The sequence below is a fragment of the Pyxicephalus adspersus genome, chromosome 10 (assembly GCF_032062135.1).
Source record: "Pyxicephalus adspersus chromosome 10, UCB_Pads_2.0, whole genome shotgun sequence".
Classification (NCBI taxonomy): Eukaryota; Metazoa; Chordata; class Amphibia; order Anura; family Pyxicephalidae; genus Pyxicephalus; species Pyxicephalus adspersus.
In genome coordinates, this window is record NC_092867.1 from 41,731,702 (window position 1) to 41,749,451 (window position 17,750).

Consider the following 17,750-nt stretch of genomic DNA (forward strand, 5'->3'; position numbering starts at 1 on the left):
CATTAGGCGGTACCTCACTTATCTCACTCAGGTTGCACACATATTCCAGATCCTCCAGGATTGCACATCCACATGTGCTTTTGGCAAAGGGTTTGCTGTGTCCTAAGAGGGTTAAGAAGATAGCAGGAGATGTGTGTTTACACAAGGAGAGGTGAACAACAACCCGGCAGCAGGACTGGTGTCATTGTCTTTTGGTGGGGAGGAACAGTAAGCCCTGACCAAGCCTTACAAGATGACCTCCAGTGTGCATGAGGGTGGCATATTGGCCCATTCTCCTTTAGTGGGTCCTGTGCTCGCAGCTAAGCACCTTGCATCTTGATTAACATTTGCTAGAGAACACCAGAATTGGCAGGTTCATAATTTGCTCCCTATTCTTTTTGCAGATGAGAACAGGTACACACGGCATGTGACGTGAAAGTTCCTGAAGGCACCATGTTGAAAATTATGTTGCAATATCATCTAGCTTGACTGGTTTGGAAAGGGGTCAGTGATAGTGTGTTGAGGCATATCCTTGCAGGTTATGGATGCAAGGATGAAGTCCTCAGACCCATTGTCAGTCCTTGTACTGGTGCAGTGAGGCCTGAGTTCCTCCTGATGCAGGTTAATGCCCAGCCTCATGTGGCCAGAGTGTGTACACAGTTCCAGGGCAGCAAAGGCATTGATATCATTAACTACCCCCACATTCCCCAAACCTGAATCTCTATGGGACATTATGCATTGGTATATTCAATTTGGCCAACTAGCATCAAGGACTGTCCAGGAGCTCGCTAACACCCTGTTAGAGGTCAGGGAGGAGATACCCGGGCAAAAATCTGCTCATCAGAGACATTGTCAGGAGCGCATATGGTCACATGGGGACCATACATACCGCTGAGCAACATTGTGTGATGTTGTGATGAATAAGTTGATCATTCTGTGATTTCAGGTTTTTACTAGTAAAATTTTTAACTCGTTCTTCAGTCTTTTTTGTTCACAATGATTTACACAATATATATCAATAAACATTTTCAACGTATTAATATTTCAGTCATCCTTATCTCATATGTGAATTCAGTGTTCCCCTTAATTTTTTGAGCAGTGTGCTTTGAACATTTATAGTCATCTGAATAAAATTTTAATGATAGAAGTCCTTTAATTACCCCTTAATGAAAGGAAATATTTGTATACTCCAAATGGAATGCAAGAAGTTTGTTTCACAGATTAACTGTACTTGAGTGGGCTACATGCTCAGCATTTTCTTCTCTATTACAAGCTGGTGGGCAAACTTTGTCACTTTATAAATAGAGACATATATAATGATAATATGACTATACAATTACAAATAAAGTTGATAAAAAATTGCCTGTTTAATTTCACTCTCTAAGCATTTATCTATTTTGTTCACAATATGATTTTAAACACCACTGACTTCAATATAGTGCGTGTACAGGCCACAGCAATTGTGTTCAGAAGTGGCAATATGAATTGGGGATGGATTAATTGACCCAAATAATCCACTATTGTTGGAGAGTGCTCCTACAGAGTTTACACAGTTTGTTATATCTGTCATGAGATGGGCTGACCAAAGGGAAAAACGTGGAGTCTGCAACAAACTAGTAGCTGATCACAAACAACAGCCAGCCTAATGGTCCGCTCGCATATATGTGCTGCAGGAATGTGTGCGATAAAGGAAATGTTCCAAAATCTGTTCCATAAAGCATATACCACATGTTGTGTGATGTGGTACTATTTAATTTTAATAGCACCTCAATAGACTTTCAGTGCCTAATGCAGTGCACCACAAGGCAATGCATTGCTGTTCAATGTGGTATGCTTCTGAAAATGGTGTAGGGTCAGATTTTAAAACACTGTGGTGCGTTGGGCATCCCATTAAAAAAAAAACAGGCTGTGCAGGAAGTCTACATGAAGTCTATAATAGATAGCCATACCCAGACAGACACTGCACCCTCTACTCAACAATTAAAATATACATAGCAGTAAAATCAAACATCTCTCCCCTGCCATATCATCAACACATCCAAGCAATAAAGCTCAAATTTAAACAATCAGCAACATAATTTTTGAAAATGATAAAAGATTAGAAAATACTGGCAATACATGTGGATAAATAAATGTGCACCTCAAAAGTGCTAACTCCTGAACCAGGTGTAGGAAATGTTTAAGGTGCCCCACTTGTAACCACCTGTTTAAAGTGAAACAAAACCAAACTTAAAAAATTATGAACAGGCAGATTCTTTATTGCATGGACAGGCTAGGTATCTTTTGCAGTAAAGCAAACTTACCTGTCTGTTTGCAATATTTTGCTGAATGTATATTTAGCTATGCATGTGTAGCTCAGTGCCACTGCCTGAAACATCAGGTAGTGCAATAGAGCCCTGATGGTTGCAGGAGCATGGTTAGATTTCCTCCCAAAACAAAAACCTTTAGGCAGAACAAGTTGTTAATCAGTGGGGAAGCAAATCCACAGCCAGGAGAATAAAAAAGACTTACCTAGAGTTCAGCCTTTACTTCACTGTTTTAAACATTTCATTTTCTTATCACTCTGCTTCCCTTTTAACAATTGTTGTGATAAAATGCCAGGATTGAATTGTGAGAAGCCAGAGTAATGCATAACTATTTGAAGAATTATTATTATTATTTGAAGAATGCATATATAATTGCAAACTAGAATAAGTTCCATTTCAATGTCCAACACTTTTTCTGGGAGTAGTTAACAGCTATATGAATAAGAAACAAAGGAGAAAGTATAGAGATGAGCATATTTGTTATTAAGGTAAAACTGAGATGCTGAGTAGGCCATCCAGGACGCCTGTGTTTCATCACTAAGTGGGCTCTGTTGCTGACCATGGACATAGAGCACCGCCATATAATTTAGCCTAATAAATTGTCTACCAATACTTCACTAGGTCTGTGGATCTTTAGCACTTAAATAATTAAAAATTTTTTTATTATAGTTATATTGAGTTGCAGGACCTATTTGCTATTACTATTGTATGCTAGGATGATTTTCTAATTGCCTTTATTACTTCTGTATCCTGAGAAGATATGTCATTCTGACCACTCAGGTTTTTAGTCTATTACTATTTAATATCAGCTGGATAGAAGCTGTTTGGTGTATGCTGCCTTATGATGTTCTCTGGTTCAAAACTGAAGACGTTGCCATAACTGAGCCCAGAATAGAGTTATTGCTCTGTTATATAAGGAGCCTTAGTTTTCTACCCTTAAATTTGATAATGTGAGATAATAAGCATAGAAGGAAGCACCTTAGCAAAGCGTTTCTTGCTGTACTTCAAAATTTCACTGGGGAACTTAGTGGTCCTCTCCTATGAAGCAGAGGGCACCCATTTATTCCAATATGAAATGGTCATGGAGTTCAGCCTTGTAAACCAATAATGAAAAAGTTCAACTGCCAAGTATATATAAAGGTGATATGTATATAAAGTATTAACACCTAATTTACCCCTTTGTTTGCTCTGTGTTTTCTTCGGGGGGATTACCCTTCACTTTCTTGCCCTTTAGACACAATTGGAAATTAAAGAAATAATGCATTAAAGGGCTTCTAAAAAAAATACATCTGCGAATAGCGAATACCTAGGACTGGTATATATGATATGCTGCACAAACCCAAACTCCAATGTCAACCCCTGGTATGTATTTTATATCTGGTGAATCTAACCAATTCAACTGCAATATATGTCATTGACTAATAAAGTATAACAATGTATTGCTTTATGTTTTAAAGGTATTCCTTCAATCAACTCTAAATAATAACTCCAGTGAAAGTGGGAAAGTTGCTTTGGTCCATAAGAGGTTAAGGAGGTGAAGCAGGTAATACAATAATAACATAATTACATCTAATTTACCTTGTTTAGCAGTGGCTTTGTTTACATGAGCTGTCAAACTGTAAATCTTTGCATTTAAAACAACAACAAATATATACTGTAAAAATGTGACTCCCATAAAGTTATAAAAATCTTTTCTTCGTTTGGAATTTAAGACCCCTGCCAGCTTTTTATTGCAGCCCCATTTAGGGAGATTCACTCTCTCTAGTTATCCCTATGATTACTTACTGGGTATTAAAGTGATGAAAAATCCTAAACTGATTTATTACCAGAACATAAGTAGATGGGAAATCTTTCAGTGGATACACAGGTGTTCCTGACAACTGCGTCCAAGATGAGTATTCCCCCTCACTGTTGTGTGTGCAGGACAGGAGCTCCAGATAGGTGACATTTTAACTGTTCTCTATCCAAAATTTAAACCAATGCAGTTCTGCAATTCTCATGCCTACCCTAGTCACCCCAATAGAAGAGCACATACCCCACAAATGTACAGTAACGTGTCTATGAAAGTAGAGCCCCTCAGTTACATATTTTCACAAAATGCATTACAATTCTTGTACTGGTAACTGCTGAAAGAAAAATCACCGATGACAGAGAAGAATTTGGGTGGTTTACTAAAGAAATATACATCATTGAGATGATGTTTTGCTGACTTCAACCATCCAATCCTGTACAAGGAAAAAATCCTTTTAGGATTTCCTTTGCATGTTATTGAATATTCATTACAAAGTAATTTTAACTTCATTCGCTAAGCTAAATTAAATATCCTCTGCAAGGTGATCATTTAAACAGCCAATATTCCTATATAAGTATATAGGCTATATAGGTAAATTATGCCCATTGTATCTAAATCAAACAATTATTAACAAATACATTTATAAAGCACTTTCAACCTTCTAATAATTACAAATGATTATTAGTACACAATATCACACTGAACATGTTCACACATGGAGATAAGTACAAGTACAGTGTAAGACCTTGTGGTAATCGCATGGCTCCATCAATTTCTATACCCACAGCTGTGTTCACATGGAGATTTATATCTCCATCTCCTACTAAATCATCATCATTACCTTTATCAGGAAGGTCATGTCTACATTATATAAAGTGACAACATATAACTTACAGCTCACAAGGCAGAAACACAGAATAAAGACACCAGGGGCTTGTGGCCCAGCTCTTCTTCCCACCTGTAGTCCTCTATCAGCCCTCCATGGACACCATGATGTACCTGAGTGTTCTGATGATCCTCGTCTGACTGAGCCACACTGTGGAAATGTTCACTTGCTGCTGAACTGAGCTATTTTTAGGGTTGGATTTGCTGACTCTGACCTTGTCGGTGGGGTGGAGCAGGCTGCATGCTCAGGGGTCATGGCTTTTAATGTCCTGGTCACACTGTAAGGGACCAGAGAAACCTCAGCAGTGTCTGACAGCATGGTGTTAAGACGTATGATACCAGCACATCGCTATTACTTTCAGGATAACATGTGCTCACTTCTGTGGAATGTACAGAACAGTGTATGTACAAAGCTAAGTGCATACAAAAAGTGTTGTGATCTGAGCAGGCCTGTTCTCAATTCTCTAACCTAGGCCTGCCATACTGGGGTTTTGTAGGCCTCATGTGTCCCTCTCATTCCTTCTTTGTGGCCCTCAATCGAGATATTTTACATGAATCCTTCTTTTCCCTAAACTGACCCTAAGTGGCCCACACACCCTCTTCACAGTTCAGTTCCAACCAAAATCCAAGTACTTACATCCTGAATGTTCTGCTGCCCAGTCATTTCTATGGAACTCTCTCTGCTCTCATCCTCTTGACAGGAAAAATGCCCCTAGAAATAAATTGGGCAGAGTACGGAAGGATAAAAACAATCAGTGGCCTTGGTGCCCGGATCTCGATCTAGATACTGAACTGTGATTCTCTTTTACAATTGTTCTCATGAACGGTCAACCCAATGGCCTCAAGGAGCATCTTGATATGGGAAAAGAGCAGAATACCAGAAAAACAAGCCCAGTGTGTAGCTTCTCCTTTCACTGTCCAGTTCAAAGGTAGGAAGGAGAACTGAAAAGTGAATCAGCAGAGAAAGATCATGCGGCAGAGCAGTGTAGTCCTAGGACTCAACGAACAGAAATACAAACATTTCAGGTTAAATATCTTTCTTTTATGTATTTCATATTTGTGTTTAGCATCAATCCAGTAGTAATGTTTTAATGCTTCAGTCATTGTTTTTCACTAGTGCTATGTACATAAATACTATTGACAGCAGTAAAAGGTCTAATACAGAATTAAAAAAATATCCCATTATGTAAAAAAATGACATTAAGTTCCTATTATAAAATCCTTCCTGATCTGTACTTGTTTGCATTTTAAATATAGTCTGAAGGACATGACACGTGAAAGGCAGCAGCGATCGTGTAATTCTACACCTTCCATTGTGTAATCTATACGCTGCTTCCTTACGATCTGTGCTAAAAATATACTTTTGTACAGGATAAAACGTTTATTGTTGTGTAACATAGATACACGTGTCTAGACCTTTCCTATGCTGGTATCACATTAGAAGCAAAGCTGGGGCATCACTCAAAAAACATGGGGTACATTAAAAATTGAAGATTGTGTCCCCATCATGGTGGACACAGTAAGCATGGTACAAAGAGGTACCACATATACGTATATACTTTTATTACAGTGCCATAGGCAACAGAGTCATACTGACACAGATAGGCATTATGTATATTCAAACCTTGATTTTACAACTACAAGGTACTTCTACCATGCTCTTGTTCCATGTTTGTGCCTTGTTCTATCCTTTTTTAAAATCTTTTCCTTGCTTTGTATTTAATGAACAGGTTGATCTTGAAAAGCACAGCTTGATTTTCTACTCCCTATGTTAGGGTGAGAACTGCAGTTAAGCAATTTCCTAGAGAGAAGCAATATTCTCACCTTCCTGATGGGTATGCCTGTAGGGTATTACAGGCTGATCTGCAATGCAGTTCTACAATGCAGTGCTCAAGTTATTTATGTTGGTCCTCCTTATTTATGATTGTCAGAGGACAGACCAGTAGAAATAGGACCGACCAGATGCATGCTCACAATTGACAAGGGTGGGGTGTCATGCAAATTGTGCAAACGTGCCTATGCTGTGGGTACATGAACTGGTATTAAAGGGGAGCTAGATGGTACAGCAATTTTTAAAAATGTATGAAGAAAAGGTTGGGTATCACAATGATCTCCCAATCACAAAGATTTCCCAATCCCAACATGGTTTCTTCCTCTTAGATTGATACCTTCATGGTGAGCTTTTAGATAAATAACTAAACCACATCCCCTACCATTTGACATTTTAGGACATTTTTCAAACCCACACAAACCACTTTTTCAAAAACAAAAACCTGATCTTTGTTCATTCTGGATAGTTTTAGAGTTAGTTCTCTCCAGGGTATGATCGTTGGCTTCTTCTGTCGCAGAGGAAGAACACAGCCTTAGAAGGGTACAAGACAATCACTGGATCACTTTTTGGGCCTATGACAAATATTATCACCTGTTTAGGCTGGCTTCTAGCACAAGTTAATTACTGTATGCAGAGAACTGAGTCCATGGGGGCCTTCATCATGAATTACTGAAGGAATTAAGTGAGTCAGGGTAGGTTAGCCCTGCTGCTCCTGAGGCCTAGCTAAGCCAAGGGTGAGTCTGACGTTTGGACCAGTGAGGAGATGAATGTGTTGGATACTCAATGGCTAATGAGTAGGCTTCAGCAGACAGAAGCTAAAGGATGGGACCCCAAAAAGAGGTACTTAGGACAGGATCCTGTTGGTGCTGAACTTGGGACTGTAATTCATCATCATTATAGATTTAAGAGTTCAGCGAGGATGCTAAAGGTCAGCTGGGGTTATAAACTGGACTGAGTGGACTGTGGACTGAGTGCTACACATAATTTCTGGGTTTTTTTGTGTTTTTTTAATTGATATTTATAATATATTGTTATATATAGATATATATATATATATATACATTTATATATTGCTATTCCATTCTTCTTAACATGTCTCATGTCTCTATATCACTTACTATGCTCCTATACACTAATTGTATAAACTATTTTATTTCAACCTCTTAAGAAAATATTTAAAAAAAAAAGACACTCTGGCAATTACATTGACTACTCTGACTTTACATTGTTGGCCAGTGGAAGGAAGTATGCGCTGTGATATGAGATATAAGTGGCCTTGAGAATCTCTCCTTTTATTAACAACACATACTAGGGAGAGTGTCCTTTAGTTTGCAGGCAAGTCAATGGTAAGAGAAGCTTAGAACAGCTCCTAGTGGCTCATATGTGGCTAGGGGGAGCTCAGCTAATGTAAACTTCTAACTTTGATCCTACCTACCTATCCTTATGTTGATACCAGAGCTTTAAAAACCTATGTAGGAAATCCATCCACCCAAATTTGCCTGCAGGCCAGCTAGGTGTTGTTACATTGAGAAACTGAGAAGGAAATCATAATCACTTGTTGCAAGTGCTTGGGTTTAATAACAACAGTGAAGGAAAAAAAACACAATTGTATGAGATATATATAGTTTTTACAGTCTGATCCTGAAGTCAAAGTAACCATTTCCCTCTAGAAGTTAATTGGTACAGTGGTCTTTTAGCAAAAACATCTTCCCTTTTCATAAATCCAAATGTAAGTTTTATAACCAAAGCCTAGCATCCAATAAAGTGGTCTATGGCAAATATCCATGAAGAACTCTCCTGTGCAGTACAAACCTTTAAAGCTGGAATTCCTTTAATATGATTGATGCTTTGGGAAATACATGGCTAAGATTTCTGCAGGCGGTAATGCTTGGAACAAGGCCAAATGACTACAAACAAGATGCAGCCACTCCATATTATATCAATGTCAACTGAAAAATAACTTGTGAAAGAACAGTCTGCTAAAAAGCTAGTAGTAATTGGTCACATTTACTTGGATTTGTTCTATAATACTGAAGATGTTCTGTAGCTTTTTCAATTGCTGTGCAAAAGAACGAGTCAGATGTTTATTTGCAAGAACATGACAGAGGGTATGGCTGTTGTGGAACCATTTACAAGTGTGGAAATAAATAATGGGACACTCATCAGTAGTGAATAAGTGGTTTGGGCAAGCTATGGGACTTTTAAAGGACAAGTCGAGTTGAATGTGACAAACAACTACAAGCTATCTCATGACCAGATAAATGAGGACCTTCACAAACCAGTCTTCTATCAAAGCTAGCAAGGAACTTTTTTCCTTCCTAGCCTTTGCTATTTGTCAAATATGTTCCCAGAAAAACAGACACATAGTTTGTGTGCTACAAAGATTGACAAACCCTGTGTTAACTTTATTACCTGTGTAGGACCTCTTATTTTTAAAAACAATATGGACTATGTAAAAAAACCTTCAGATCAAAATCATGTTAAAATCTGAAATAAAAGCTGACTAAAATTCTTTCAAATCAAAAAAAGTAAATCAGTTTTGCCTGATATAAATCAAATAAACTATTCTCTCTGACTTCTTCTCTTGGCTTCGAGTGTTTTATCCAGTTGACGCAGTTGTTCAAGAAAGCCAGGGTTGGGAGAGATGTCTCGGTGCTCACTCACTGTGCGTATAGCATCAACTAAGCTCAATCCTTCAGAGATCATTAAAAAAGCGAGAGTAAGAGAGGCTGCTCTGCTGATCCCCATTGCACAATGTACCAGCACCTTGCCTGAAAAAGTGAAAAAAGAGATTTTGATGTATGTAATTTGGTAAAATATTTGTAATTTGGTGGTCATTTGTTAATGGCCCAAAATATTGGGAAGGCCAAGCAGCTAACATTTATATATTTATATATGTATATATAATATGCTTTAATTTAAGTATACTATATTTTTATATTGCAGAGTTCTCCATAGCTACACTGGTATCCCCAACCTCCTTAGTGCACCAAAAATGGAATAAGCCATGATGAACAGCAATAGAGCTGCAGCATTTTCATAGCTAATCTGTTTGAATGAAAAAAATCTGTATGTGTTATGTGTTATATTATGAAGGTCACCCGCAATATAGAAAAAAATTGTGAGGGTGATGATGTTGATAGTTTCACTTTGATGCAACTTTTAATGCAGTTTACAGTTAGATCCATAGACAACATTTTCCTAGTTTTGGTTCTGTACATTACCACAAATAGTTTTAAATTAAACAACTCAGATGCAGTTGAACTGCAGACTTTCAGCTTTAATGCAGTGGGTTGAACAAAAAGATTGCATAAAAATGTGAGGAACTAAAGCCTTTTTTTATACAATCACTTCATTTCAGGGGCTCAAAAGTAATTGGACAATTGACTCAAAGGCTACTTCATGGGCTGGTGTAGGCAACTCCTTTGTTATATCATTATCAATTAAGCAGATAAAAGGCCTGGAGTTGATTTGAGGGGGGTGCTTTTATGTCGGAGATCTTGCTGTGAACAGACGACATGCGGTCAAAGGAGCTCTCCATGCAGGTGAAACAAGCCATCCTTAAGCTGCAAAAAAAAGAAAAAACACATCCGAGAAATTTCTACAATATTAGGAGTGGCAAAATCTACAGTTTGGTACATCATGAGAAAGAAACAAAGCACTGGTGAACAGTGGTGGATGATCGCAGAATCATTTCCATGATGAAGAGAAACCCCTTCACAACAGCCAACCAAGTGAACAACACTCTCCAGGAAGTAGGCGTATTGATATCCAAGTCTACGATTAAGAGATGACTGCATGAAAGTAAATACAGAGGGTGCACTGCACCCTGCGAGCCACTCATAAGCCTCAAGAATAGAAAGGCTAGATTGGACTTTGCTCAAAAACATCCTAAAAAAAAGCCAGCACAGTTCTGGAAAAACATTTTTGGACAGATGAAACCAAGATCAACCTTTACCAAAATGATGGCAACAAAAAAATATGGAGAAGGCTTGGAACAGCTTATGATCCAAAACATATCACATCATCTGTAAAACATGGCAGAGGCATTGTGATGGCTCGGACGTGCATGGCTGCCAGTGGCACTGGGACACTAGTGTTTATCCATGATGTGACACAGGACAGAAGCAGCCGAATGAATTCTGAGGTGTTCAGAGACATACTGTCTGCTCAAATCCAGCTAAATGCAGTCACATTGATTGGGAGGCATTTCATAATACAGATAGACAATGACCCAAAACCTAAAGCCAAAGCAACCCAGGAGTTTAATAAAGCAAAAAAGTCGAATATTCTTGTATGGCCAAGTAAGCCACCTGATCTGAACCCAATTGAGCATGCATTTCACTTGTTGAAGACTAAACTTTGGACAAAAAGGCCCACAAACAAACAGCAACTGAAAGCCGCTGCAGAGCATTAAAAAGGAGGAATCCCAGCACCTGGTGATGTCCATGAGTTCAAGACTACAGGCTGTCATTGCCAGCAAAGGGTTTTCAACCAAGTATTAGAAATGTTGATTTTATTTTGAGCTTTTTAATTTGTCCAATTACTTTTGAGTCCCTGAAATTAAGTGATTGTGTTAAAAAAAGACTTTAGTTACTTACATTTTTTGCAATCTTTTTTTGTTCAACCCACTGAATTAAAGCCGAAAGTCTGCAGTTCAACTGCATCTGAGTTGTTTTATTTAAAATTAATTGTGGTAATGTACAGAACCAAAATTAGGAAAAAGTTGTCTCTGTCCAAATATTTATGGACCTAACTGTACATAAATACATTCATGAATTATTCGGGATAGCAAAAGGACAGTTTTTATTTACCATTCGGAGATTGCAGTCCAGCCCTTATAAACTGTGCTGCGGGAAAGAAGTGAGCGCTCAAGTTGAAATATGGGTGATCATCTGCCTCCACTCCAAAGAAATCAATATTAAGGTCTCTGTAGAACTCTGGTCCTGTGTTGATTCGGTACTTTCCAGAAGCAGCATTCACTATGTGGGTGATTCCCAGCTCACGTAGAACAGACTTATCCCTTGCAGTAAATCTATAGAAAGGAATATTTTCATGAATAGTTGATAAGAATAATACATTGGGCCTGATTTATTATGGTTCTGGAGGACCGGAGAAGGTAGATTATCATAGGAGAACCTGGGCAATTCAACAAACCTAAAATGGATCTGGTTCAGGATTAAAAACATTTGCCTAATGAATCACCCAGGTTCTCCTATGATAATCTGTCTTCCCCAGTCTTAGAAAGCTTTAATAAATCAGGCCTACTGCGTGTGTCTATATTATGTTTGTGCATAATTTGCTATAAATTACTATAACCTGACTGACAAACTGTATGATTTGATTGCTATCACTTATTGTCGCTCAAGTATCTTTAGCAGTCTGTGTGCCTCTCATGTGAGATTGAGTATCATTGTCACCCATAAACTTTTTTATGGGTTTTATGCGAACAGGAATATCTTCCAATGACAGCTTTAGGGGACAACTGTGAGAAGTGTTGATTTTACACCATTTTACAGGAAATTTCTACTTACTTTTCATTGTGTCTTTGGGAACAGGATGTGCAGGGTTACCTTACTGATAGGGAAATTGCCTTCCCTGTATGTGTTGTTTGACAAAGGGGTAAAGGATCAGCTGAATATACACAGCATACAGGACATCATAAAACCAAACCGGCAGAGTAAAGCTACGTACACACGTCAGATTTTTATCGCCCGATAATCGGCATCGGCCAATTATCGAGCGAAAATCTGCCGTGTGTACAGTNGGTGTCCTCCATCGTCCGGACGACCGACCTGCCGGATCCACGGACGATTGACGACAGCCGATCGTAATGAAAGTGAAGGGGAGAGCGCGCAGCAGGGTGCCGCTCCGTCGCTCTCCCCCTCCCCTCTCCATAGAGCATGAACGGTGCTGTATGTACAGCACCGTTCATGCATCGTGCACTCCCTTGTCGTTGGAAAGGATCGTGAAAGATCCTTTCCAACGACAAAAATTGGCAGTGTGTACGCAGCTTAAGACTCTTGGCATGGTAAGACTCTTGAAGGTATCTGTCTTTCTTCGAATCAAGTTTATGATCACTTAAAATCCATGCACGAGTGTCCTTGATATAGTGATGTAAGATCATATGGCAATTGGTAGGTGGATGGTTAGTCATAGATTTGTATTTAGAAAATAGCAAGCACAGAACATGCCAAGACTTGGGGTCATCTCCATGTACATAGTTACAAAGTTAGCAATACTAGAAACAAAAGTTCAAACTACTTCTTAGATGACCTAGAGGAAAGTAGAATAAAGCTACTGAAAGGTTACTATATTTTGTATAACAGAGGAAATACAAACTACAAACTGATTGAAATATAAACCAGTTAGTTAGTAAGTGAACTCTGATATGTAAAAAAATCAAACAATCTCATATCCAAGGGTAAAACCGAAAACCAGTCCTTTTAGTGATGATTTATTAAAATTGGAGGTAATGAAGACAGAATTGGAGCTGTTACTAACAGCACCCAGAGCCCGTTGCAATCTTTAGGAATCTTCAAAAATTATTTTAATTTTTAATATACACATAGATATTACAAGCAAGCAGTAAAAAAGATGGTTGCTTTGAATCTTTTTTTACTGCTTGTTAGGAATATACCAGTTGTATATATCAGTTGTTGTATATATGTATTATATCAGTTGTTTGCATAGGATTTAGCCATAAAACAATCCACTTCAACAGAAGTGCTGTTCGCAAAGCATACAATAGTTTTCAGTATGGAATAGAATCTGTACTCAATCCTTTAGGTATAAATGGGGCTGCATGCTTTCTAAATATAACTAATATATTTGTGTTCAAAAATATAAAAAACACAATTCATTCTTGATTTTGTGCTGGGTAAATAATATTAGAAAATTTATAAGCAGACGTGGGAGGCAGGAGAATGGGGAAATTAGTAAAAGCGCCTATTAGCATTTTGCTTTTTTCTAAAGAAAAACCTCACAAATTCTGTACTGCAGAGACAAAAATACAATGCGAAAACATGCATATTTTTAAGCAAATTATTCCTATCAACACCCCCTCTTTGTCCCTATTTTAAATGTACACCTTTTGACTTTTAAATGCACTGTTTACATTTAATTGTATTCCTTTATTGGTAAAGCCCTTGGAACAGCCATATATAGAGCCATTTATCTGCTCATCCAGCATGCATAGGTAATAGCAAAGCACAAATGGATTTCAACAATTTTTTATAAAATATTGGTCTACAAGCACAAATTTGGCATCACACTTTACACTTTTACATTGACAATATGCAGAAAGGACGCAAAAGGACCAAGATGAATGCTCAATTTCCTTACGCATCTCCCAGGTACAGTTTTGGCCATACTTGATTAACATGTCCTGTGGATGATCTGTGGCTCCAGAGAAGTCGCTGCAGGTCATGGACAGGCAAGGGTTCATAGTGAGACTTGACATCCGCCATCCTAAGGAAGTATTATAAGGGGAATTAATGGTTTTATTTAAAAAGGGAATCTAATAGATTATAAAGTTGGGATTTGCAATTATCTACTTGATTTTCAAATATATACTTTCAACACTTTAATCCATTTTTTGCTTTATAAAATACTTAGAGCTGATATGCAGACTGTAAAGGTAAAGATACTGACCTGGATCCTTGTTTGTGGTCAGTAAATCACTCTTTGGGTATATCCACCTGTACAGTTGGTTCCATCTTTAGTTTCTACTGTTCTATGCATTTTTACTTTGTTTACATCTATCTCTGTATTTAGATACCTTGGGGTCTATTTAAAAAGCAGTGATTATAACATTCACTGAAAAACTCCCTGGGAGAATGTTTTAGTAAATGTTCAATTCACTGCTTTATGAATTGGCCCCGAGTCAATTTTTCTTTCTCATTTACAGCCATTTCCTCCCTTAGCTAATTCTTCGTTCTGTTTTCTACCCTAGATAACCTGAGATTCTTCAAATGTGAGAACCTAGCAGCTTGCTGAACCAAGAAAATTGGATCTGCTTTATCTAGAAATATAAGGACAAAAGAAGACAGGTTTTTTACTTGGCAAAATATAATACAAAGGTTTATTTATTTCCAACTATATAACCAATAAACAGAATCCAACTAATACTAATGGTGTATCAATTTACATACAAATGTTAAAAACAAAATGCACAGTGGGACAACCCTGGTCAAACCAGACTATAGGATTGTCTTTGCTTCCTAGACAAACAGTCATACTGACTAGTGGTTGCAACAATTCTGAAATACAAGTTTAAAAAAAACTCTATCCCGACGTGTTTCGTCATAAGCCTTCATTAGGGGATATATGAAAAGAGTCAGAGCAACTGTATGGCCAAAGCATAATAAAAAAATGTTCAAAACATCATACTAAAGGTAATATAGACTGGTGTCATAACATCATAATAAGGGTAATGCAAGATAATAGTACAAATTAGTAAAATGGCAGTAATAAAGCAATTATTACTGCTTATTATAGTAGCAACTTAAGTAATATAAATAGCATCATAGTATCATAATAAAGGTAGTAAGAGATAACAATACTAAACAATAATCTAGCTGATATAGCAGTAATAAAGCAGTAGTTTAGCAGTGATGTGGGATGACGTTATAACATCAACTAAAGGTGCGTACACACTTCCAATTTTTATTGTTCCAATCGAACGACGAACGATCAATTGGGCAAAAAATCGTTCGTAAAAAAGTAACCAACGACGCCGACGAACGAGGAAACTCGTTGGAAACGAACGACCGGACCGGCGGATCGGATTGGACGACGATCGTTGAACATCGTTCGTGTGTACGGTCGTTCGTTGATCGTCCATGTTCAGAGCATGCGTAATGAACGAACGTTCGTTCACTTTCCTGTCGTGCACATAGTTCCTCTATCTCTTAAACGATCGTATCTATTGTGTGTACAATATCTACGAACGATCGTGTCGTTATCTCTATGTACAGGATCGGTGCTATACGATCGTTCGTATATATCGTGCAGGATCGTTCGTCGTTCGTTTTCCAACGATAATAATTGGAAGTGTGTACGTAGCTTTAGGGTAGTACAAGATAACAGTCCAGGACAATATAAAACATAATAATGCCAATAATGTAAAATAGCACTTGTATATTCACATTTTGCATGGTGTTACCATGATTACATATAATGTATAATGCAAACAAAATCTGAGATTCCTCAGGGTATAGAATGTAAGGCACTGGACTGCAGCGGTTTGCACGGGAACTTTCACGTGGATCTACTGTTGAACAATGCCTGCATATTCTCACAAGTGGTGCAAGTCCAGTGGAGGTACCCCTTGCTCTCAGGTAAGAATCTGCTAAACAATGCTATATTTTCCTTTAGTTTTTTAGTTTAGGTTGTGATTCATTTAATATATGCTAAATATAGTTTAGTGTGTGTGTGTGTGAGGGAGAGGAGCTCATTGGCAATTGACCCATTTTAAATCATTTTAGTTGTCCAACACCCCACAGTTTTCCCCCATATATTTGACATGTTGAATGTCATGTAGAAGAGAATCTAGTAGAATACTGTTGCAGGAATGTACCTAGATTTAACATTGCTCTTCAGTTATGAAAATTATACATTTCTACCTAGGATTACCTAAGGATTTTTTTCTCCTGATTTATATATACTGTTTTGTACATCTTCTCAGAGTTTTTGTCAAGGAAAGGTCTTCTGTTACTGAATGTTCTGTATAGTATTATAATACTCATCCCTAAATTAATCTGTGGCTTACCACTTTGTATCCAGGATAAACTGCCAATAAACAGCATTAATACCAACGCACAAGTTTTAGGTCAGCCACTACAATGTACCTATGAACCAAGGGTTAGAATAAATGCAAAAACTTGCATGACCTGAATAAACAGAAGCAGTGTTTTACATCTGTTAGGAAAAGAGAAACTCTTTAGGTTTATTTACCTTTCATAACACTATGTAACTTTATGTGACTCCTTCTCTGAAAAATCTGAGATTTATTACGAAATGTATTATATTGTTGTGTGTTATATGTGTCTTATGGTAGTAGACATGACAATGTAAGTTATATTTCAGAATATGCATTTATGTGTGCTGAGGTTTTGTACCTTGTAACCTCTGCGTAGCAGTCCTATGAGAACAAACGTCCTATGAATTCTTCTGATGTTTTTCTTTCTTCTAAGTGCTTGACTGCCACACTACATTCCCCTCGGCTCCTCCATTACAAGATGGATCCTCTGGCCAAACCCTTTGGATAGTGTCTCCGGGCAATCTTACTTAGCTTCTATTTTTGATCAGTGATAATTTTATCTCTGGAGGTTTTGCTTTTCCCACATTGCTGCAGTAGAAGAAGCTGACATAATCTGCCATTAGATAAACCAAATAATTTATTTATAAAATTAGATTACATTTTCCTATAGTTATGTTTCTCAGCCTTATCCGGACCTGTAAATACCTACTGAAGCTGATATAAACTTAGGAACTACTATAGCACCCTCAAACATTTTCATTGCATCCCTATAGCATCCCAATCAGCAAAGGCATAAATAGGGTGGAATAAGTCACAGGGGACCAGTATTTATAAAAATGAACTTTAATTCTAACTTGTGCACTATGTATTCTACACACTCCAGACCCCCTGCACTCAGTAGTTTCATTACTCTGGACTCCTGCACTTTTTATATTACACACACTTGTCCTCTGTATGTTAAATACTCCTGAACACTAAGTTACTTACTGGACCCATGCACTACCTATTTCTGACTTCTTCAGAAGTTATTTATGATATTTTCTCTGCATTACTTACATCTGACCCCTGTGCTCTGTGTCACTTAAACCTAAACCCCTTTTTTGTACCTAATTCTTAACTTTACCCTCTTTGTTACTTATTTCAGACCTCTTAATTAAACATTACTTGCTCCTGCACTCCTATTACATACTATTG

At 37.7% G+C, this 17,750-nt stretch overlaps 2 protein-coding genes and 1 long non-coding RNA gene across 5 annotated transcripts in view; 1 reads left to right on the forward strand and 2 right to left on the reverse strand.

Moving 5' to 3' along the window:
- DUSP29 (dual specificity phosphatase 29) overlaps positions 1–5,178 on the reverse strand; it is a 17,583-nt gene extending 12,405 nt beyond the window's left edge. The window contains exon 1 of one of the 2 annotated variants that reach the window (XM_072424011.1): positions 5,036–5,178. The gene's annotated coding sequence lies outside the window, so the exon portion shown is untranslated. Of the gene's footprint in view, positions 1–4,971 lie in introns of both variants that reach the window. The other variant, XM_072424010.1, reaches the window with a different exon arrangement.
- The window catches only part of LOC140339354 (uncharacterized), a 26,375-nt gene extending 11,431 nt beyond the window's left edge, over positions 1–14,944 (forward strand). Inside the window, exons 2-3 of the long non-coding RNA XR_011922427.1 lie at positions 3,743–3,828; positions 14,748–14,944. This is a non-coding gene — a long non-coding RNA (uncharacterized lncRNA). The remainder of the gene's footprint in view (positions 1–3,742; positions 3,829–14,747) is intronic.
- On the reverse strand, positions 8,353–17,431 carry LOC140339353 (dual specificity protein phosphatase 13B-like). Of its 2 annotated transcripts, none has more exons than XM_072424014.1 (4): positions 16,915–17,431; positions 14,167–14,263; positions 11,608–11,828; positions 8,353–9,564 (listed from the first exon to the last, which is right to left on the reverse strand). In XM_072424014.1, the coding sequence occupies exons 2-4, from the start codon at positions 14,253–14,255 to the stop codon at positions 9,356–9,358; spliced, it is 519 nt and encodes a 172-aa protein (XP_072280115.1). In that variant the 5' UTR covers positions 14,256–14,263; positions 16,915–17,431; the 3' UTR covers positions 8,353–9,355. The 2 variants fall into 2 exon arrangements, with proteins under 2 accessions (XP_072280115.1, XP_072280114.1); XM_072424013.1 differs by having other exon boundaries at positions 14,138–14,263; positions 16,915–17,377.
- Between the last annotated feature and the right edge of the window lie 319 nt (positions 17,432–17,750).

Excerpts from the sequence above, each read along its gene's own strand:
- LOC140339353 (XM_072424013.1), bottom strand. The coding sequence starts at position 14,262 with ATGGCGGATGTCAAGTCTCACTATGAACCCTTGCCTGTCCATGACCTG. Across the intron at positions 11,829-14,137 it reads AAACTGTACCTGGGAGATGC|ATTTACTGCAAGGGATAAGT; the intron begins GTAAGGAAATTG and ends TCCTTTCTATAG. Across the intron at positions 9,565-11,607 it reads TGGACTGCAATCTCCGAATG|GCAAGGTGCTGGTACATTGT; the intron begins GTAAATAAAAAC and ends TCACTTTTTCAG.